Source organism: Anas acuta, chromosome 4, assembly GCF_963932015.1.
Source record: "Anas acuta chromosome 4, bAnaAcu1.1, whole genome shotgun sequence".
In the NCBI taxonomy this organism is placed as follows: Eukaryota; Metazoa; Chordata; class Aves; order Anseriformes; family Anatidae; genus Anas; species Anas acuta.
Genome location: NC_088982.1, coordinates 60,810,491 through 60,833,479, shown reverse-complemented (window position 1 = coordinate 60,833,479; position 22,989 = coordinate 60,810,491). Strand labels below are relative to the sequence as shown.

Below are 22,989 nucleotides of genomic sequence, written 5' to 3'. Positions count from 1 at the left end.
AGTCGTGTGGTCTCAAATAACTAAACACTTGCTTCATATTTGTGGTCTAGCTCAATATTTTGCATACCGGCATTTTTCCCCTCTTGAATTCAAGGCTCGTTTTTGTTTTCTTTAACTCTTCAGGGGCCGTGTGAAAGTGACCCCCAGCTGCCAGGAGCAGTGGGACAGGAGGGGCTGAAGGGGAGCGTTTTGCCAGCAGCCTTGAAGCAGGAGGGGCTCGGGCAGGAGGCTGCTTGGGCTGAGGGGCCAGCTGCTGGGGGGGAGAGCGGGGCAGTAAATGCAGCAATTTTCCTGGCTCCTCGCTCTGCCGGCCTTTGGGAGATGCTCCTTCTGACCCAGGAGGGAAGGGGGTTTGGTGGTTCTCACATCTCTCACTGGGCGCCTTCTGAGATGTGAGGGCACCTCCCCTTCTCACACAGACCTGCTGCTGTCTCCAGTGAGGGGAAAAATAAGTTTGCTTCCCTGTATTCCTGCTAGCTCTGCCAAGCCACCGCGGCTTAGGAGGAATGAGCTGATCCTCTCCTTGCACGTGCCTCGTCAGCCAAATTGTTTTACAAAGCCCTGCTGAGGTACCTCCAGGCAGGCCCCCTGCTTGCCGCAGAGCATCCCTTACAGCGCTGCCTGACCTATAAAACCCTTACCAGCAGCAGCCCCGCGTGAAGGGAACCAGATCTGAAGTACAGCTCGCGGGGCCCTGAGGCTGCAAACCCTTTCATGTCTTTTTTGCAAGGAACTCTTATCTTTCCTTAAAATTACACGTGTTTGGAGATGGGGTCCTGACAATTGGTCTCGGTGTAACATCTTAAAGACCATCGTTGTCCTGCAGCTGCCAGCCCCATGGCAAAGCCCTGCTGCAGGGACGGTGGCAAGAAAGGGGCAGGCTTTTGCTCAGCCTTCCCCCAAAAGCGCTGGAAGTGCATGTGCTGGAGCTGGCTGCCGTGCTGCACGGTGCTGCTGTTTGTGTTTGGAGCAGGATATTTATAAACGCCAGCGCCTTGTGGTCCTCCTGCCTCCTTCAAAACACAGATCTGCACCACTCCAGCAGAAATGGAGGTGTTTCGATAGCCTCGCTGCTGAGTGGGATGTGCTGCAGACTGGAGCCCGCTGCGGGGAGATGGAGACGTGGGCATGCGTTTCATCTCTCCCCATGCCTTGGGCTAATGAGCTTTTCCTGGGGTTTTGCTGTTGCAGGCAGATATCAGGCTACTCCTCTGCCTGCCGTTACGTGGCACAGCTTGGGAGAGATACCTGGCGTTGAAAAGCGTGCAGATACTGGCGCTTGGTGCTCCCGCTGTTGATGTTTGCCGCTTACAGAAAAAGAAAGGAGGGTGGGAAACAAACAGTGATAAAAACAGGGAGCAAAAAATAACTGCCCCAGATGCAGGAGATGAGGCTAGCTCCTGTTCCTGCTGAGTAACTGGTGATGAGGCAGCACTTCGGTACTTGCCTTCCCAAAATACGTCGGGGAAGGAGATGCTGGTGCTGCGCTGAGGGGTGTTTAACACCCACCGCTTTCTGTGCAGCGTGTGAGTCATGGGCACCTACTGCTTTCTGGGATCTGCTCCCACTGCCTTCGCTTAACCATAAACCCAAGCCCACTGGGGTTTTAAAAATACTCCCATTACAAATATTCAGCTTAACCCGTTCGTAGCGTGCTGAGTCCCTGGCTGTCCTTCCATTGCCTGCGGCTTTTCCCAGAAGATCCCTGTGGTGGGTACATGAGGTGAGGGGGGTTTTGTGCTGTTTTTTTCCAGCCGTAGCAAGGGGGTGGCATCTCTTACTCATTTTAAGCTCCTGCAGTTCCGTGCTGCTGAGTAGCCTCCAGTGCAGGGAGGGATGGAGGTGAACACATTGGCCAGAAACCTTCAGACAAGCCTGGTTTGGGTGCCAAGGAAGAGAGGGCTCAGACATCCAGTGCAGGTGCAACAGCACAGACCTGAGATTTTTCTCATTCTATGTGTTGTATTTCTTAAAGATTTTCTCTTTTTTTTAGTCTGTTATTTTCAGCAGCGCCCAGCCCTGTCGTAACTGCAGCCAGTGGCCGGTCTGTGTGTTTTGAGGAGGGCAGCGGGGATGCTCAGCCATCATGCAGAAAGCAGCAAGTCATCCTCTGCTTTTGATTCTTATTTTAGCAACCAGAGGGTGTCTTTGCTCTAAAGCACACTGATTTGGGGGGAAAAGGAGCTGGTGCTGCCAGCACCTTTAGCCTTTAAGCCAGGCTGAGGCTGGCATTTAGCTGAGCAGCAGAGCTCAGGTGGAGTGACTGCTGGAAGCATTTGGGACTGGAGAAAGGTCTGAAGTTAGGGAGTTGTTAAGGCCTTAAGTTAGGGACAAATGCGTGGAGAAAGATGGTCTGAAATAACAGCAGAGCTGCTCCAGGGCTGCCGAGTTTGTTTGTGCTCAGGATGTTGGCACAACCGCGATTTGCTGGGGGAAGAGATAACCCAGCTGGCTGCTTTTTCCAAGCCCGTCTGTGAATTACTGTACAACCGTTGTGGAGAAGTCCTAAATATAATCTTGGAGCTGCTCCACATCTCCCTCCTCTGCCACACCTTACCGCCCATAAAAGAGCCCTGGCTCTTTGGCATGAGCAGTCAGGTCCCCACGGATCCTGGGGGCACCCTGCAGCTGGGGGTCCTGGGGTGCCTGTGCTGGTGTCGTGCTGCTGGAGGCGCCGAGCAGCGGCACGGCTTCATAAATCATGTGGGAAGCACTGGGAAAGGTGCCCTGCTTTCCCACCTCGTGTCAGACAAGGCTATTTGTAAACCAAGGCATCTGCAGAGCGTCGTGTGTGCTTTTTTCCCTTTCCAGCCAAGGCCTGTGAGAGCTGGGAAGAGCTGTAGCTGGCCTCGGAGGTGTTGTTGCAGTCTCAGCCCTGTCCCACTGTGGCCATACTGAAGCGTTGCAGCCCACGTGTGTTGGCAAACTCCTGACGGCTGCTGGGTGCAATGTGCTGCTCAGTGTCCCATTACTTGCCTTTCTTCTTGGCTTTGCAGAACGATGACCTTAGGAACCTGTCCCTCTCCGGCCATGTGGGCTTCGACAGCCTCCCTGATCAGCTGGTCAACAAGTCAACGTCACAGGGCTTCTGCTTCAACATCCTCTGCGTGGGTAAGTCTCACTGCACGCGCGTCCCTAAGCTAGCCACTTCTCCCTTGGCCAGGGGTGAGACCTCAGCAATTTGTGACCATAGCAGCTTGAAAGTTACTGTTCCTATGCAGAGCTTATCCAGGGTAAAATCTACTCTTCTTTCCCTTTCCCCCTCCGGTCCCTTGACTTAAAATATTGGAGTTTCTGGGTGTTAATCTGCCCTTTTGATGATTCTGCAATCTTGCTTTTCCTAAAGGCTGCCATAAGGAAAATAAGTTGATCTGGGAACTAAATGAATTTTTAGAAGAATGTTAACTTAAATCCGTCTCTCCTGGGGTTGGGTGCAGAGGCTGCTTCTCAATAAATTGCATTCCTTCCCTTCCAGGCTTTGTCTGCCTGTCGTGTTATATTCTTAGTTTTTCCAGTTGGAAACGATGCCATTTTTAGTCTCCAAATGATGTACTTGAGAACAAAGCCTGTCACCTGTTCTCTGCTGCATTTAATCGAGGTGCTGCAAGTTGGTTTTGTAGCCTGAGCTATTGTCTTATTTTACCTCAATTTTTCAGAGGGGAAGCATGCGAAGGTACCCGATTCTTGCGAATATAGGAAGCTACTGGCTGTCTCTGCACTCTGTGCAGATAGAAGTCCATTGCTCAGCCCTAGGGAACTGTGTGCCAAAACAGCATTGAGCTGGTGGTGGACATCTTCAAGGTGTCCCCTGTGATGAGACAAAATAGGCAAAAGAGCTGGCTTTTACTACTAATCTGACAGAGCAGTCCACAAACAACATCTGTTCAGGCATTGTTCACTTAAGCCCTTAAGAAGGCAATATTGTCCCTTCTAACAAGTTGCGTTAATTAGCTAGGAAAAAAAATACAGCCCTCTGATTCTTTTGTGGCAAGCTGAGACTTTGTCTGCAGTGCCGGATAAGCCATCTGAAAAAATCTGGTGGACAAACTTGACTCTTCTCTGTAGCCTTGCATGTTGAAGAACGAGATAAGAGGGTAGGATGCTTGCGCACACTCAGGCTATCAGCCACCACGTGATGCTTCTAGCAGCATGAAACCGTTTAAAATTCAGCAGGGAACATCCCGATTAGCAGGCAGCTCTTTGATCAAAATGGCATAAATTAATTGCCTTTTTCTCTGGCAGTAAATATTCCTCTCTTAGTGTGACTTGATATGTCTCCATTAACATAGCAATTTGCTCCGACTCCTTTCTCTTATAAAATGTGCTGATCAACCATTTTTAGCCCCAAATTAAGATTTCATACAAATGGCTGCAGTTCTCCAAAGAGGAGGAACCTCCCCCTTTAAAAAGAAACTTTAGAAATTGTGTTTTGGGAAGGGACACAATTAACTTTGCCATGGTAATGCGAAGCTTTTAATTGTAGGGTGAATGGCTGAAATGCTGCAAAGTCCATCTGGCACAGCATGCAGCGGTGTTGCATTTGCATCAGGAGCTCGCTCAAATGTGTAGCTGCCGAGTTTAACAGCCTGGGCCATCAGCTTAGGGCTGATCTTTTCAAGTGGCTTGCGCTTTATCTGGATTCGGAGCTAACATCTTGTGCATAGGTGCTGTCTTCCCCCTCTCTTCTTTCATTTGTTTGTTCTTTTGAAGTTTGCTTTATATCCTGTGGCTTCCCAGGTCGGGAAAGCTGTGACAGGCATGTGTGCAGCTGATTTTGTTTTATTGGTCTGTAAAGAATCCCTTACCTCCCTGAGCCTAGCACAGAAGTGGTCAAAGTCAAAGCCAGCAAAGTGAACTATTGAGTATTGTAAAGTTGCTGAATAGCAGAGTTAATTTCTGTGGATGCAAATACTGCTGACATCTTCTAAGTGGGCGGTTGCACGTTTTGAGAGAGAGATTTTCATCCTAGGAAAGCTGCCTACAACCCAGAGAGCTGCTTGGAGACCATCCCAGGTGCAGGGTCCCTTCTCCCACCTTAGTTTTTGCCCTGATTAATCAATCGATTGAATTTAAGATTTTCCGGAGGGGAGGCCCTGTTCACAAGCAAGTGGTTTGCCTCAATGCTAACTGCAGTGCCACAGTGAATGTGGTTTGCAGTTGACCAGAAGAGATGCAGCTTGGCATTTCTGCCATGAAATAATATGCAGAGAGGAAATTCTTCTGAAATCTTGGCTAATCATCATGTGTCAAAGGTGATGAATGGCAGCGTAACTCGCTAGAGAGGCTGGGGTAGGACCCCTCGCAAGCCTGACCTGCAAATGCCAGAGCTGTGCGCTGCAGTGCAGAGCCCTGTCCCAAATCCTGACCTCTCTCGGGCTGGAGCGACCTCAGGATGTCCCCTCAGCCCCCTCCTGCTCCCAGCAGCTGGAGAGGGTAATGCTCAGCAGACACTTCTGACTTCAAAATGGGATTTAGGCTAATGCTTTCATCAATGTTACTAATTGCATCAGGGGATTAGCTGACCTGTTATAGTTTAAAAAGTTGGTATTTATGTAGTGTGCTATTTCTTATTTTTTTTTTTTTTTTTTTTTAAGAAAAAACTTTTGATGTACTTGTCTCAAGTTTTGATTGCCTGAGTTTCCCTATGGGCTTTTCTGTAATTCCCTTGAAAAAAGAAAAATTGAGTTCGGGATTAAAAAACAAACAAACACAAATGTAAAAGCGTGGAGAGCCAGATCTCCCCTTAGGAATCAAACTTAGGGTTAAGAGAATTTACAGTTTGATTCTGTAAAGAAAGTTGTGTCAGAGCTTGGCCAACACTCCTAAAATAGAATGAAGTATTTCTTGGGTAGAAATGCTTCATGCTGTCCTCAGTACAGATATCCCTTGCAAAACTGAGGGGGGGTTGGGGCTCTTCATGCCACCAAGCAGGAAGGAGCCTGCAGCACCAGTCAGGTCATACCAACGTAAAAGCCACAGGTAACAGCTGAGCACTGCTGGGAGCAAATAGCTCCTTGGGAAAGGCACGATCATTTGTCTTTCCTGCACTGCCAGCAGAGCAAGTCGAGTAACCAGCTCTGGCAGCAGCAGGCGCTTGCTGGTGCATCGCTGGCGGGGTCCCTTCCCTTCTCCACACAGGGAACCTCACTCAATAAATGTCTGAGTAACTGTTCTTAGAACTGTTACATCTTTTTATTTAATCCCCTTGCTGTTCCCAGCACAGCAGCCAGGCTCTTCACCTGCAGGTGGTGGCTTTTAGCTCTGAAGGCATTTGGTTTCTCCCTGCGTCTGTGGGAGCAGCAGTTTTTGCCTGGCAGGGGTTCATTGTGGATTCACAGCCCCGGCGTGTGGTGCTTTGGCTGGGGCTGTCTGCAGGGTGTGTGGTGTGACCTGCAGGGGAAATGGGTGAGAGCCCAGCAGAAGCCAGAGCTGTTGTCACCTCCTGTGATGTCTGCCAAGTCCCTGGTTCGGTCCTGGGGGATTGCTAAAGACGGGAACCTTCTCAAAAGATGTGTTCCTGCAGGGATTACTTGGCGTAACTGTGGGTGTGTAGCCTAATTCCACCGCTACCAAAGCGGAATAATTCCTTAACGTGGTGAGTGTGTCTGAGACTGAGCTGGGGACAAGGGGTGGCATTGTACTGACCCTGCCTTTGTGTGCCCAGGTGAAACTGGCATCGGCAAGTCAACGTTGATGGACACTCTGTTCAACACGAAGTTTGAAAGTGAGCCTGCGACACACAACGAGCCTGGCGTGAGATTAAAAGCCAGGAGTTATGAGCTCCAGGAGAGTAATGTCCGTCTGAAGCTGACTATTGTTGACACGGTTGGATTTGGTGATCAAATTAACAAAGATGACAGGTAAATTTATTTCTGGTATCCTTCTGCTGAGGTGCTCTGAGGTCAGAAGGGCTTGATCCTCTGGGGATGTTTCCTGCTCCTGCATTGCTGGCCCTGCAAGACAGGTAGAAGTGGCCAGAAAGTGAAGTGAGGAACAAATGAATCACCTAGAAGGCTTCAAAGCTGATACTGCATTTCTGCCCTGCTTGTCTCTATGCAGCTTAGTTTAAGTATTTGCTTGAATTGAAACATATAAATATTTGAAAACATGTGCTCAAATTGCCATTGCATTACCATTTCTTAGGGGGCTGGGACTCATATCGTAGCTCCTGCTCGCACCATCCCACAGTGCTCAAAGTCTGAGTGGGTTTTACTTTACCCTTGTGCCTAGGTGCTGGGTTTTCATGTTGTGCGCGTGAAGTAAATCCTCTGGGCAGCCTGTACTCTGGGCTGCCTGCACAATCCCTTGTGTCCATCCATATGGGCTTCTCTGTTGTGTGAAAACTACTCGTTCTGTGATCACGGCTAATAAGCTAATTAATGCGTTTCCTACATCTTAGAGCCACGTACTCCCTCACTGCAGTAATCCCAGCTCCCTCTGGAGGGTTGTTTACAGCCCTCTTCCCTGCACCTAACAAATTGAGGGCATGCTGTCTGGCACCATGTGCACTGAGCAAAAGCTGTTAGGGTGCTTGGTAGGTCGGTGACATCAGCTCTTCGGCAATGCAAGCTTTAAATGAAAAAAAATGAAAAAATGAAAGCTCCCACCAAGGCTCCTGTTAGCAGAACAGGAATTGAACAGGTACCTGATGGAACAAGGACTGTTTCCCATTCCACAATGAAAACTTCTTCAATTTTTAGAAATTATTCTTATTTTTACAACACCTTGTTTCTGGAATGCTTCCTCTGTTCCTGACCTGACAATAAAGTGCGACTGTTGCCTCTGTTTTGCTGCTCCTGCTCCCAGCCAGCACAGAGAGACAGGCGTGTGTGCTGGAGGAAGCTCTGCTCGTCTGACACTGCCATATGCTCTCAGGCGAGAACAAAAGCTGCTCACAAGAGGAGCAGGTGCTCAGAGTGCAGATGCTCTGCAGTTTGTTACTGCCGGGTCACTCTGCATTTGCTTCGTTTGGCAGACAGGAGCCAGCAGTACTGATAGGGAAGCCCCACAGCTTCCCTCTCAGGCCACTGGGGACAGGGGTAGTTACAGGGCAGCAGGGCAGCTTTTAGGGACAGCTTTCTTTTTGCTGTGTCCCTACACAACACCACAACAGTTGGGGTTTCTCTGTGCTCCTGGCTCAAGTCCTACCCGTCCTTTTCCACTCGCTTCTGTTACAGGCCTTTCTCTAACATGATCTGCCCCATGTTGAGGTGATGTTGCAAACCTGCCTAGTGAGATTTTGTGAATATTTTGTGCCTGCAAATTAACAAACAGTGCTCAGTAGTGTCTTGTGGGTCTCTGGTGTCAGTGGTCATTGTGCAGCACTGGCAGTCTTCTGCCGTAGCTCTTGCTTGGTTAATTCAGCAAGGGTCTTTTAATTTACCCAGGCTTCTCAGCAACTGCTTGAACAGCTGCAGAGGCATGTGGAGCAAAGGGACCAAAACCTTGTTGACTGCCTGTCAGAAAGTTGTTCCTGGAGAACCTGAAAACACCTGGTTGCCTCTTTCTTCCTCACAGCTGCTTTTCAGCGAGCATGAACGCTGCTGTGAATCCAGTACTTGAGGCAGTGGGAATATTGTCCTGGTCTCAGTGCCCTCCTTAGAGGGCTTCCATGTGTTGGAGGCCCTGAGGTGTGGGAAGGGACAAAAAGAAAAGTTTCCTTTCCAGCAGGACAAGAAATTAAATCAGGGAATGTTAAATTATGACTGAATTTTCTCCATCAAGATGATCCTCCCCCTCCCCAAACAGTCTTAAACATGCAGTGATTCATGAGCATTGCTCACGAGTTTCAGTTCCTGAAAAGTTCTCTTTTTTCCCTTATGCAATCCCTTTCCTCTTTTTAGATCACAAATAAGCTTTTGGACAAGCTAGGGTAGGTGGTGACTTCATAGTTAAGTTTCTCAATGGCATTGGCAGAGCAGCCGTTCAGGCTTTAATGGGAGAGACTGCAAAATACATTTCTCTTCTGGATAGCAGCCTTGTGTGGTTTCCATGCACCTAAATTCCAGGGTTTCTGCCGCTCTTCCTTGCTAATAAATCCATAATAACCTCTCTGTGCCTCAAGCAGAAACACAAACCTGGTCAGAAGGGACTGTAAGTTGGGCAGGGAGGGTCCTGTGAGCAACACTTGTCCCCTGAACGTGCAGAGCTCCTCTGAAGCTTCCTGGTCAGAGACCTGTGTGGTCCCAGCAGTGGACGCCCTGGTTTGCTCAGTGCTGTGTCTTCTCTCTCATCAGCTACAAGCCCATAGTAGAATACATCGACGCACAGTTTGAAGCCTACTTGCAAGAAGAGCTGAAGATCAAACGATCCCTGTTCAATTACCACGACACCAGGATTCACGCCTGCCTGTATTTCATTGCACCAACTGGACACTCGCTGAAGTCTCTGGACTTGGTCACCATGAAGAAGCTTGACAGTAAGGTACTTGCTGCCCCTGTTATGACCGTTGCTGCTTGGCACTACTGGTTTTTATGGGTTTATGACCTTGCCACAGACCTGGCTAAAACTGCACAGAGAAACACCAGCTGTTTTTAGCAGTGGGGATTGCAGAGATGTGGTGTGAAAATTTTATTACCTTGGGCTGGCTGCTGGGATGGGTCATAATTCGCTGGTTCATACATTGCAGAGACTTAGTAAGAGTGTGGGCTGTTACCCTCTTCCAGTCTCATCTCTGGTTAGGAAACTGGGCTGCTTTGCTCCACAGCTATGATGTAAAACGAAGTCTGAGAGCATGAAACTATGTGCTAAGATGATGTAGGAGCCCACTGTTCTTGCTGCTTTGCTGTGGTTTAACTTGGCCATGTTCACAAGTGGCAAATTTGTTCACAACTGAAAGACCAGTTGGCTGCTGGAAGGAAAAAAAAAAAAAGGATGTTTTCCTCTTTCAATCCATAAATAAAATGAGAGGTTTAAGTTGAACTCTGCTAGTTTAGCACTTAAAAATATGTTTGCCATCTCTATTTCACTTTGTCCAATGATTAATTATGTTTCAGTACAAAACCTTGTGTAAGTGTGTGTGAGATGGGGAGAAGTACATCTAAAGCACTTAAGGACATCTTACCAATCAATGAGAAACAGATCAGAGTGCTGTGTCTGCATGTGTCTGCATGCTCTAAATACAAACAGGGATTTGATCTCCTAGGCAGTTGTAGTGTTACTGTAACCATGATCTGATAAACAAGAATCTGAGTAAATGCGTTCCCCTTAGTAACAAAACCAGGAACCAAACTTGTGGTTTAAAGCCCGATTTCTTACTAGATAACCTAAGAAGTTTTGACCTCTCTTCTTCCGGGAAAAATAACCGATGTACAAATGTAAAATGAACAAGTATTTCAAATGAGGTGTCTGTGCTTCTTTGCACCATGACTGAGCAATTTAAGTCTGTCCACTTTGCACCTGTGGCTCACTGGATCCTGATTCTGCAGAAGATAAATGACAACAGTTCTGTACTTCCTAGAGCAGCCGATCGACGGGGCTTTGTGCAGTGATGGAGAAGGATCCCTGCTCTAGTCAGCTTAAAGCAGGGTTATGGAGATTAACCCAAAATGAGCTAATTGGCATTTGTCTTCTGTCTTCTGGCAAAAGGGAGTTTAATAACTCCAGGACATCCTCCAAACAGAATTAAGTAATGTAATGTAAGGGGATTTTCAAGTACTGTAGAAAAAATCCCTTCCTATGGGTCAATGTTAACATCTCCCACACTAGCAGCATTGCCCACCATTGCAAGGGAGGAGGGTGAGGGTGAAGCAAATCCTGCAAGATCAAAGGCAGAAATTGTCTGTCCAGAGTGGGACGGAAAAGAAGTCAGGTTTCCTCCTTTTAACACGTCCTTACCTTCTCCCAGCAAAGCAGGTACTTGCTGAGCGTGGAGCCGTTCAGCTACCCTGGGAGTACCACGCTATATCGCTCTGGCTTTAGATGCTGCCACTGTTTGCCATCCTGCTACCAGCACTGCGAGCTGTGTGTGTACAGAAGAGTACCAGAAACTTACCCTTAATTTGTATGTTAGCCACATCACACTGCTCTCTTTGGTCATCTACGAGCCGTGTAAGGATAAACCCAGGCGTCCCAGCGCTCGAGCAAACGCCCACAGGAGGCTGTTGTCTGAGCGTGTTGCCTGCAGCCCCCCAGCCCGTGCAGCTCAGAGCAGTGCCTAGATAGTGATTTCCTTTCTTTGGAACAGCTCGCAATGGTCTCTGACAGCATTTCCTGTCCAGCCGATTCCGACAAGGAGGGGAATACGACAGGAAATAGCGTGGTGCCAAATTGCATTCGACTTCTTTTTAAGGCCATCATTGCTGCTGCCTGAACATCCTGTCTGTGGCACGGGTGCTGCCAGCAGCAGCCGCAGGGAAGGCCTTCCGCTGGCTGGGAGGTGGCTGGCGGTGCTTCTCATGGGGTGCTGTCCTTGTCTTGCAGGTGAACATCATCCCCATCATTGCCAAGGCTGACACCATCGCCAAAAACGAGTTGCACAAGTTCAAGAGTAAAATCATGAGCGAGCTGGTCAGCAACGGCGTCCAGATCTACCAGTTCCCGACGGATGAAGAGACAGTGGCCGAGATAAATGCCACAATGAGCGTATGTTTCCCTTTGAGCTTTGCTTGCCTTGGTTTCTGTGGGCCCATCCCTGAGGGCAGGGCACGTTGTGCCATGTTTCTCTTGGCTTTCAAACTCCAGTCTGAGCACTGAGATCAGGCTGGCCAGAAGGCTTTTGGAGCTGGAGATACCTGTAGGACGTGGGCTGCCTGGCCTGATGCACTTCATTGTCTGACAAACAATTCTCCTCTGGGCATTTTTCATATCCTTCCCCTCTTGCAGTATTCCCATCTCAGGAAAGGAAGAGGATGGGAGGCAGGTCAGGCAGGGGGCTGGGGTTTGGCTTTCCTGTCCCAAACGACCACTTGTTACTTCGTGGGGGTGAATCACTTCTGTCTTTGTTTTGTTTTCCGGCTAGAGCGGGGGTGCTGTCGGTGTGTTCCAGCCCTCAGGAGGGCCAGCGGCCATCAGCAGCGTGGGCTCTGCCTTTCCCCTCCTTCCCCTTCCTCTAGCAATAGCTGCAGGAATGGAGGGGCAAATGAGGCTGTGGTAGAGCAAGAGTTTGCCCTGTGTAACACCAATTCACCATGGGCCTGACTTGCAGCACGAGGGGAAGAGCACGAGCCCACCATTTCTGGCAGTGACCTGCATCACTGCGGTGCCCTCAGGGCCCTTGGGTGGCTTTAGCCGGTCATGTAGCCCAAGAGGATGTGCTGGTCCCAAGGAAAGCTCATGTGAAATGAGCAGAAGATTGAGTTATCTGCATTTTACAGGGAGCGGAGGCATTGCAAGCCATTTCCTTGCAACTTGAAGACTTGTGGGAGCTTCCCTGCTCAGCTGCTCGTAGGCAGGAAACTTTCAGACCCAGCTGGGTATCAGACCCTCTCCAAACCTCTGTATCGCCTCCTGCTTTTCCCCGTCTGTGTTGTGCTCTCAGCGGGGAGAAGCTGGCACAGGGAAGGGATGTGCTCCTGCCAGGGCGCTGCATGTGCGGTGCGTGCCTTGCCCTGTGGTGCAGCCTGGCTGCTGGGAACCTTTGCCAGTTTTAATCATACCCTCTCTGCTGCTTTTTTCTGAGACTTTTTCCCTCCTGCCCAGCCTGTGACCACAACCTGGTGGCCAAGGCATGCACTCCCAGGGCTTGAGCTCAGCCCTTTCGGGTGCTGTTTGGGCAGGGCACAGCACGGGGGGGGAGCTGGCAGGAGAGGCAAGCTCCCTCCTGGCAGCAGCTGCAGTTCTGGGAGCAGATCCCAAACTGTTGCCGCCACACCCGCGGGGAGACCGGGACATAGCAGAGCTCGGTGACTCAGACACGTCTGCCCTGGGCTGGGTTGACTCTGCTCTTCCCCTTGCTCGCAGTTTTGCCCTTTTTAAGAGGAAACATTAGCAGTTATTTCTAGCAGCAGAAACTCCCTGATTTTTTAGCCTACCTTCCTTTCGAGCATGTATTTTATTTTCCTTTTTTGCTGTTTGACAGTTATTTTTCCTCAGTGCTCAAGTTTGTAATCCTTTTTCTGTGCTGAACATAGTCGTGCATTGCAGTTACATGTAAAGTCTGTGCATCTCTTATTTTTAGGACTTCAGAATTTTGGACTTTGCGAAGGTTTTTAATCCAGGCTGTCCTGTTGGTCTTCCTAAAACACCAGCTGAATTGGAAAGGCACTTAAGCAACTTAAATCCAGCACAGCTGCCACATAAACAGCTCTTTTCAGAAACAGTCCCTGGCAAGGCAAGAAAGGAAATCCCTAACCTCCTTGTCCCTTTCCTCTGTAGGTCCACCTTCCATTCGCCGTAGTTGGCAGCACTGAAGAAGTGAAGATTGGCAATAAGATGGCCAAAGCCAGGCAGTACCCCTGGGGCGTTGTGCAGGGTATGTTACTGAAATCACAAATGAGTCTTTGTCGTCTTCTCTCTTTCTCATGAAAGGTGCAGTGATCTCTGAATGCCCCTTATCAAAATCTGCCTTGAGAAAGCAAGGTCTTTCTCCGTGAAATCAGGGCTTTGCAACCTCATGCTAGTTTTGGAGGGGGTGAGTGGGGCTCAACGTGGCCCCTTGCTTTGGGAAAGATCAGGGTGGTGGAGCTCACTAGGAGCTGTTGAATCTCTAATTAAAAAATAATAACCCTTCTCTGTTCCATGTGCTTTTCTGCCAGCTGTAAAGTGTGAACAATGGGGAAAGCTGGGGCAGCCAACAGCTTTGGAGTTGACACAAAAGCCAGCATACAACCCTGTAGCTGGGGGACTTTTCCGGGGAGGAGAGCAGGTGCCCTGCCTTGCCAGCCTGAAGCTGGAGCAGAACTAATTCAACACTGACTGCTTGGTGTGTCTTTTCCTGCCATCCTAAAGTATGGACCTGGGGCTTGAGTATGCAATCCCTTCATAAAAGTCAACCAAAAGCACCTTTGGAGAGCAGAGTTTGGCTCGGGCTCTGTTTGCAGCCCAGGCTGTACCAAAGCTCCCAAAGAACAGGCTGGTCCTCGCTTTCCCAACCAGCAGTGGGAAGTAAAGCATTGAGACCGTGGTGGGCTGCTTGTGGTTTCAGCTGCACTGTTCAATTGGAGAACGTCCCAGCAAGCTGCGGGGGAGCATCCACAGGACAATTCTGCAAAACTCACCCAGTTTATCTCAGTAATACAATCTGGCCCTCAAGCAGCTTCAGACTTTCTGTCTGTGTCCGCCATGGGGTAATACCGGGGATAACTGCAGTTAGGAAAGAAGTTAATGTTTGCTAAGTCTTGTGCTCGACACGTATCCTGCTGGGTTCTGGCTGTTCCCAGGAACTAAGACCAGATAGTTGAAGAGATTTAGTTGGGTACTGGAGGGACTTTGAAGATCTGGCCCTGAATTGTCCCTTTCCTCTGAGACAGCTGCACTGATCTGAGGGGGAGCAGCTGGAGTGCTCTGCTGGGTCCCCAGGGAAATGCTGCAGAGCTATCTGCTAGCAGCAGAGCTGCCTGCTGCTTGCGGTTGTATCCTAAAAAGAGAATTTCCACCCCTTACTTTAAAGCATACCCAAACTGTGTGCAGCCTTCTGGCCGCAGACCCCTCTGGGCTGAACAGCTTGCTCTCCCAGGAGCTGACCAGGGCACACCGAGCTGTGTTCTGCGTAGAAATGGTTATGAAAGCATGATTACAGCATCTCTGCCAGGGTCTTCTCATATCCTTTGTTTTCACCGTGGCCACAAGCAGAGTTTCTGCTGCCTGCCTGGGCCCCTGTTGGTGGCTTACATTTAGAATGGATTGGAGTGGGACGTGCAATCCTGTGTCCAAATGGGTCGGCATCACCTTGCTGGTGCAGATGGGAAGCACGGGAATCTTGCAACTCCACTGAAAGGCCTTGGGCTGATGCCTGTGTTTGGCGTGGGGTGCTTTCACCCCCAGTTCAGCAAGATGTTTTGGTGCAGCTTGTCCTGGAGCTGCACTTGCGAGCTTGAAAACCTCTCAGGCTTGCCAAACTGGGGCCTGGGTCCAGGGAAATGGGGGACCCTTCTTTGTTCTCTTTGTGGATGGTTTGTCTTGTTTGCAGTCGAAAATGAGAATCACTGTGACTTTGTGAAGCTGCGGGAGATGCTGATCCGAGTGAATATGGAGGACTTGAGGGAGCAGACGCACACCCGACACTACGAGCTGTACAGGCGCTGCAAGCTAGAAGAAATGGGATTCAAGGACACGGATCCAGACAGCAAGCCTTTCAGGTAGGAGAAGATAATTTGGGCCTTGAACAGCCAGAGAGCTGGGAGGTCTTCAGGACGCCAGCATTTGCATGGACCACGGAGGGAATAGCCGTGGTCACTTAAAGCATCCGAGATCTGAAGTGTGGCTGGGCAGTAAGACTTTGTGCAGTGCAATCCTGCCCCCAGGGCTTATGCTTTGTACAGGAAAAACACGGGAGAAGTTTGGCTGGTTAACACTCCAGCTTAAAAATGCCACATCTTCAGGAATAAAGCTCGTGTTGGAGTTGGAAAGCTGATTTTTGGAAAGCAAATTGCCCAGGAACTTCTGATGCTTTCTGCCTCTGGAACAGGGCAGGTTTTGCAATCATAAAGTGATGTGTTAGTGCCCCCTTTCCTCCAACGTAGACTCAACTGTGTTTTGCTGCCAGCTCACTCTGCCAGGTACAACAGCTGGGTTTGTAAAAAGTGCGTCCAGTGCAGCTGTGTCCGTGCTGAGATGAAGCCGACTCATGCGTGGAGGTTGGTCACCCACGGGGAGATCCTGAGATAAATGTTCTTGTTGGCTCTCCTAGGGTTTTCCACAGCTGGTGCAAGGTGCTGTGTGAAGACAGTGCTATGGTCTGATGCGTGAGGCTTGGCTTACTGCTAACTACAAAGTTTATGCTGCCTCTGACAGCTTTATTGGTCCAAAGCCCAAGTCATTAGCCAGGAACATCAGCTGTGTGGGAATTTGGGAGTGAATGTTTGTTTTCTTCCTCCGTTTCCTGTTTCTCCCCACCTTTTCCCTAATAATTGCCCCCCCCCCCGCTTTGGGAGCATCCCACGCTCCTCTCTGCCCCAGGGGAAAGGAGTCAGGATTACTCCAGCATCTTTGCACTGACGCTGGTTTATCTCTGTAGCACTCGTGCATGTCAGGAATGGACATGCCAATCTTGAGATGGCAGACACGCAGCTGGCTTGTGCAGATTACCACGGACGCAATTCATCTCAGATGTTCAATAGGGAAAAACCAGGTGGGCTCCAGAGCAGAAGGCTGAGCGGGGGGCCTCGTGCTCCTGTTTCTGGAAAACAGCAGTCCGCAGAGAGCAGAGCGAGGCCTGTGCCACAACACAGAGTTTGCTTCAGTTCAGGGTTTGATTTGTGACTTGCTGAGGCTATGCAGCTGCATTTCTTTTGCAGTGGAGAAACTGTGCTGAGTTCTGTTACTGAGCCCAAGTGTGAAGCTTTATTGGATTTCCTTTCTGGAGAGCAATGGCTTAAGATGGACTCAGCCCTTCCCTTCCAGGAATCTGAGGAATTTCCATTGCTTCCTGTGCACGAGGCCTCTTTTGACCAAGCTATAAGTAGAAAGGAAATGAAAACGTACAGAATTTCTCCATCTGGTACGTGCTAGTTCAGAACAGTTCGCTCTGGCTGCCTCCTCCCTCCCTCTCTCCCATAAACAAACAGAACCCATGAACCCGAGCTGTTTGGCTGAGGCTGATGTATGTCTGAAATGAGGGGAACAGGAGGTTTGGTTCTCTCTGTTCTTCCTGAGACCAGCAATCGAAGCCGTGCTTTCCCTCCTGGTACTGGGAGACCGCTGCTCTTCAGCCAGTTTGCACCAGGGAGCCCTTCGTAACTCTCGGGGTGAGCTGGGCAAAAGACCCCAGCAAACTGTTGTGTACTTAAAAAGCAAATTCCCTTGTCATCTGTGTCTGTGAGAAGCTGTAGGGATCCCAGTAGCTTTGGACTGTTATTCCCTGGGGCTGGAAGTGTTTTTTCATATGCAGCCTGGAGTTGCCAGGCCAGTTTCTCTGTGAATTTAGCTTCTTTGGAAATCAGAGTCACTTCAGTAGAGATTTAGGTTTTCTGGCTTTAGGTAAGTGGCAAATGTTTGACTGAAGCTGGGATTAGCATTGGAGCTGGGAAAAATTAACCACAAGCCTCTGCCCTAGTTCCTACAAGCCTTTTTCTGCTTGCCTGGAACTGCAGTGTTGGAAGTGAGCTTTGCAAGGAAAAGTTTTGCAGTGCAGGATACAACTCGCAGCGTGCAGCTTTCCCTTTCAGTCTGCAAGGCTCTGCTGCTCCCTAGGATGGGATGTCACTAACTGCAGATTGCATTTCTGGGCACTGAGCAGCAGAGACTAATCCGCGCTGAGAGTTTTCCTAGGCTGCAGCCAGTCCCTTCAAAAGGGTTTATAAATGGGGGTTTCAACATCCACAGCCAGAGGATTAAGTCCAAGACTGAATTTTAGGGAGGCGTTGATTCGAGTGGCCCAATCTCCATCCACTGTGACTGGAGCGGGTCTTAACTGAGTTCAGAGTCCGAAGATGCCTCTTGCTCTGTTCTCACATGAAAAGATTTCTGCGATTTGTACAGTGAGCCTTTTTGGTTTGTTGTCCAGGAAGCTGCTGTGGTCAGCTGGAATCGTGGGGTTGCTCCACAGTGCCGGGTGCTGTGTAATGTAAGAGCAGCTCAGGCGGCTCCTCGGTGGAGTACCTTAAGAGGAAATCCAAGTGCCCATCAGTTAGCAGCGTTAGCCCAGGTCTTGAGTCTGTGTGTCCAGTTTTATTCCCCAGTTCAAATAAAAAAAAAAATATAGGCACAGACTAGGAACGACAAAACCTTGATTTTAATGGGATTAACATGTCCCACTGGCCCAGTGGTTAATGTGTTCCTTAGGTGCATGCATGCAGCACATCTCTCTGATAGCAGTGGCATTTTCTTTTAAAAAATGCAGTTTCAGAGAAGCTTCTTGGGGAAACAGTTATCATTCCCACACTATCGTAACAGCTGAAATACCCAAATCCATGTAAGGAATAAATCGAAAAGGAATTTGGCATCCAGATTTCCTGCGAGGCCCTGAAAATCTCAGAGGTGCATGTACAACGTGTTTGTGTCCCAAATATTTGCTGTGATATCTCAGTGCTGGGGAAATAAAGGAATGTGAAGAAGTAGAGGGGGGAATAAAGGAATGAAAGAATCGGGTGGTATGGTTATTCAGAGCGGGAATGCTGGCAGTCATTTGCAAAGACTGTCTCCCTTGAGAGCTAAAGGAGAAAGAGAGGTCTCCCAAGGTGGCTTTATCTTAATAAAGCTCCTGGTCTGAATCCATTAGCAGTGAATAGTGAAAGTTAATTTTGCTTTGTGTCAACACCATGCTTAATGAACTGCATACAGCCAGATTTTGCTCTTTGCTATGCCTGTCTCTGCTCGACAAACCTTGCACGTCAAATGAAGAGATTCAGGACAATCAGCGTGGAGAAGCAAGAAGGTGTGAATCAAGCAGGTAACAAGCTGTGCTAGCACCAGAGGTTCCTTATGCAGTGGCTGTATATTTTGGAGGACAGGGATCCTGCCTGCTGAGTGATTTACAGGATCCTGAACAGTGTGCTCAGTTTTGCTTGCCGGTTTGTACCCCCGCTGCCACCCCTGTTGCTGCCATCTAAAAAAATAGGACAGGTTTCTGGGGAGGGGTTCACGCCTTGCTTGCACGGCAGGGACCTCTGGTGACGTTTTGTGAAAGGACGATGTGGTAAGATCACCAAAGGCTGGAAACTCATGACTCTGCATGAAACATAGCTCTGACTCTTTGTTTTTTTTTCTGTGTTTTGACAGTCTCCAAGAGACTTACGAAGCAAAGAGGAACGAGTTCCTGGGTGAACTCCAGAAGAAGGAGGATGAAATGAGGCAGATGTTTGTCATGAGAGTGAAGGAAAAGGAAGCAGAATTGAAAGAAGCTGAGAAAGATGTGAGTATCTTGTAACTCAGAGGGCTGTGTGTGAGAGTTTGAGCTGGGATTTTTCCAAGAGAGCCCTGAGGATGTGGGCACCTGGATTCCAACATCAAGCCTGAATGAAAAAGGGCTTGCCAGGCATAAACAGTTTGAGGGAGCAGATACAGACTTGGTTCCTAGTCCTGCCATGGGCTTGTGCTGTGACCTCATCACACAAGCACTGTGCCCATAAAATGGTGCATGAGCGTTCCCTGGTTTTGAGCATCTGAAGGAGGATATGTACCTTAAAGCCTGTGGGAGGTGCTGCAGTGATAGAAACAACTGCTGCGGCTGTGATTCCACAGAAATGCCAGCCTTGCTGCGACATAGTTCTCACTGCTCCCTCATCTCTTCATTCCCACCCAAAGGAGAGAATGTTTGCTTCCTGAAGTAACATTGATTTACAGATCTCCAGTTGTGCTGCAACCAGTGCTGCCCACTAGCAGCCACTCCATCTAGAGACTTTCAGCATGTAGGCGAAGAATCCCCAGAGGGCAGTAAGTCCAGCTCAGCACAGTCCTGCAGGGATGTGACAGAGCTCTCTGAGAGCTGCTCTACTCTGATTTGCTCAGTGTGTATGAGCTGATGCTGTGGGCCAGGGAAGACACTGACATCTTGCTGGGGGAGGCAGCTGTTTCTTGGGCCTCATGGAGGGCCAGAGAAGTGCTCCAGTAAAAAGCCTCACCTTGACTGGCTGTATTTTTTTGGCATTGTATAAGCATGAGAGACTCCAGTAGGAACATCGGGCTTGGAAACAGAGAGAGACCTGTTGTATTCCTATGGCAATTTAGCTCCTTGCTCTGTGCTTGTGTCCATTGCAGGGCTTTTTTCACGAGGGTACATTTTTCTTGGGGGACAGGTCAGTGACTTATCGACTCAGTCAGGCCCCAGTGCTAGTGGGACCACTTCAGGCATTGTTTCCTGTTATTGAGGTAAAACATTCTTCCCTTCCCCTCTAATTCTTATTTTTTCTGCCCTGGCAGCTCCATGAAAAGTTTGACCATCTAAAGAGGACTCACCAAGAAGAGAAGAAAAAGGTGGAAGACAAAAAGAAGGAGCTTGAGGAAGAGCTGAACAACTTCCAAAAGAAGAAGGCAGCAGCTCAGCTATTACAGTCACAGGCTCAGCAGGCAGGTTCTCAACAAACCAAGAAAGACAAGGACAAGAAAAAGTAAGCGGATGTCACCCACATCCTTTGTAGGGCTTATTACAGTTTGGGGGGTTGTTTTTGTTTTTTTTGCTGCATGTCTGTATTTGCTTTTCCCCATTACCAGACTGGAAACTGGGCTTTTATCAGCCTGATCAAATAAAATATTTTTTTTCTAAAGGGTGGGCCAGGGACATGATCTTAATTTTTTTCCAGAAGAGTACCTTCAAATTTTGTCGAAGTCTGACTGAAGTCTGACTGGTATGGGAGAGCAATCAGATGGTGGAGGTTTGACCCGTGATCTGTCCAGCATCTTCTGGAATAGCTCTGGGTTGTTCTGAATGCAGATTTATCTGCCTGAGCCAAAATTAAAAAGGGGTCTTAACCCATTCCTCCTCTCACCCGACAGTAGTCCCCAGTTCCCATTCTTTAAGGTTATAGTTGTAAGTAGAAGTAGATCAGAAACCAAAACCGCCATGTTATTTTGACGTGGAAATCTTAGTGCCAAAAGTGAATACTTGGGAGCTTGCTTTAAAGATGAGAAGTTTTCTTTGTTTTTTAAAAAAACAAGCAACTACTATGGTACCATAATTGCAGGTAAATGGCATTTGTACTTGTATCGAGTTGACGTTATAAGCTAAGAAACCCCCCGTACCTTTTAGTAAAGACAATAGCACTGTTTTCTACTATTTTATATTTGTATACTAGGAGTATAATCCCCTACCCTCTGATACTTTGAGGTTTCTGCAACTTCAGTAGAAACCAAGCGTATCTGTGGACAGTCCCTCCCGTGGTCAGCACTGGGAGGCAGGATTTTCAGATGTGCTCAGCGTGGACCTAACTCTGCTTCTGTTGAAACTGGAGGAACATTGCCATTGGTTTGGGCTCAGAGTTAAGTCCCCGCAGAGCTTTGCTGAAAATCTCCCGATTGACCCAAACTGGTGTAATCTCTTTCTTGCAGCCTGTACTTGGAGATGGCTATGTTTAGTTTGCTTATTAGTGCAAAAGTCTCATATTTATTACGTGATACTGGCTACTTCACCATCCTTTAAAAAGCAGAATGCAACATCCACTTGGATGTGGTATGTATGGTGAAGCCAGATAAGCATTGCAGAGGTGAAGTAGACTGCACAGCTTGTTTGTATAGCGAAGCAAAACAGGTTATTGTACAGAGGCTGTTTTGGAGCCTCCTGTTGTAAATTCCATCCAGTTTTTCCATACCCAATAAGGGGATACTTGTGCAAGTCTTTTCTGGGTTATTTGTGATAACGGCGCTAGTTGATAACTGCAATCAGGAGAGCTGTAAAGATGCTAATACAGCCAGTCTCACTGGGAAATGCTTCTTTCTTCAATCCACACACAAAAATGACAGTTCCACGCTTCTCTTAAGAGCCGATACCAAGTGTGTTTGAGTCAACGCTGGCAGAGTAACCTTCTCGAGTAACACTAAGCTGTAACCATTGAAAGAACCAAAACACTGGCAGGACTGTGATACAGACACTTCTGTCTCCCTTGCTAACCTGAGGACTTCAGCCAGGCCTGAGCTGTCTCACGGGGTGTGCCTGTGAGGCTCTGCTGCATTGCATATATACCAATATACTTTTATAGCTGGGGAAGTTCTGCAGATGCTTACTGTACATCCCCTATCTCTACTACTGGGTCGGTGGCCATCATTCATCGCTTCTGCCCCTGCCTTCTTCTGCAGAGGGAGGGGTGGGCCTGGGGCTAGTTCCTCAGCTGATGTAAATTGATGTAGCTCCTATGGAGCCGTGCTGCTTTATGCGAACTGAGAACTTGGCCTTCGGCTCCCACTGAGATACGTGGAGCGATTGTGTGCTGCATGCTCTGCTTGGGTAACGAAATCATTACAGACCGGCCAGTGGTGTGCCGAACTGTGGAAATAAGTATCTGGCAGCTGTTGTCCCAGCATGCTGACACGCCGTTCTGCGACGGTGCCTGAGTCGGATAGGTTGAAATGCCGTCTTCTCTCACCTGAGAATTCAGACGTGGTGGCCCATTTCCTAAACACAACAGAAAATTTTCAAGACCTTACCTCAAACAGAGTCGGTAGTTAAATATTTTTTAAGAACATTACAATCATTTTTTTTTGCACCTCTGAGATACGAGAGTAGTATGAAATGGTTGGGGAAGTTTTGTAACTTCTGGTAGCCACGGTTAGCTGCTGTTTGCTTCTGTGAAGTTGGGTGGTACAAGCACAATGTTGTGGGTGTGATTCATTGACGTTTCTAGCGGCTGTGACAACGCAGTTTCTGCTTTGCTGACGCATTTACAGAAGTCCAGTCATGAGGAACATGCACGTCCGTAAGCAGCATGCCCTTGCAGTGTCGCTCCACAGCAGGTGCAGCAACTGCTTCAATGGTTCTGTAGTGTCTGAGTTACTAACAGCAGCTCTAAAGGGAAATGCTGATGCTTCTGCCTTGTAGCACATCCTGGTTTTTCTGAGGCTTCTGTGTGCATCAGCTCAGGCAGCAGAGGAACTGCAGGCCCAGGGCAGAAGCTCGGAGTGCATTTCTTTTCTTTACCTGGCCAGACGGGGAATCTCCAGAGCAGCAGCCAGGCAGGGGCATGCAGGTGGGCACACAGGCACTGATGAGCTCGGTCCATGCTAGAAGACTGCTGGCCTGCTGTTGACACCTGCTTATAGAGAGCCCACACAAGTGTGGGTTTACCACTGTGCTGTCACCCTCAGTGTGCTTTGATCTTCTCCATACCAATGCAGGGAGCTCAAGCATGTCCCGGAGGGCACCTCCAAGTCTACCAAACACCTATGTTAGCTATGCATAGATGTGCTACTTGTCAAACGTGTAGAGGATAAACAGCAATAGTTGTGGTAGGTGTTTTCCTATGC

The 22,989-nt window shown here is 48.7% G+C and overlaps 1 protein-coding gene across 8 annotated transcripts in view; it reads left to right on the top strand.

Moving 5' to 3' along the window:
• The window catches only part of SEPTIN11 (septin 11), a 65,432-nt gene that overhangs the window by 27,868 nt on the left and 14,575 nt on the right, over window positions 1–22,989 (top strand). For all 8 annotated transcript variants that reach the window (XR_011095545.1, XM_068679277.1, XM_068679276.1 and 5 more), the window contains exons 2-9: window positions 2,997–3,111; window positions 6,665–6,860; window positions 9,237–9,423; window positions 11,422–11,583; window positions 13,315–13,411; window positions 15,068–15,236; window positions 18,817–18,949; window positions 19,957–20,144. Coding sequence is in view for 7 of the 8 variants with exons in the window: in XM_068679277.1 (XP_068535378.1) it covers window positions 2,997–3,111; window positions 6,665–6,860; window positions 9,237–9,423; window positions 11,422–11,583; window positions 13,315–13,411; window positions 15,068–15,236; window positions 18,817–18,949; window positions 19,957–20,144 (1,247 nt within the window). In the remaining variant the exon portion in view is untranslated. The remainder of the gene's footprint in view (window positions 1–2,996; window positions 3,112–6,664; window positions 6,861–9,236; window positions 9,424–11,421; window positions 11,584–13,314; window positions 13,412–15,067; window positions 15,237–18,816; window positions 18,950–19,956; window positions 20,145–22,989) is intronic.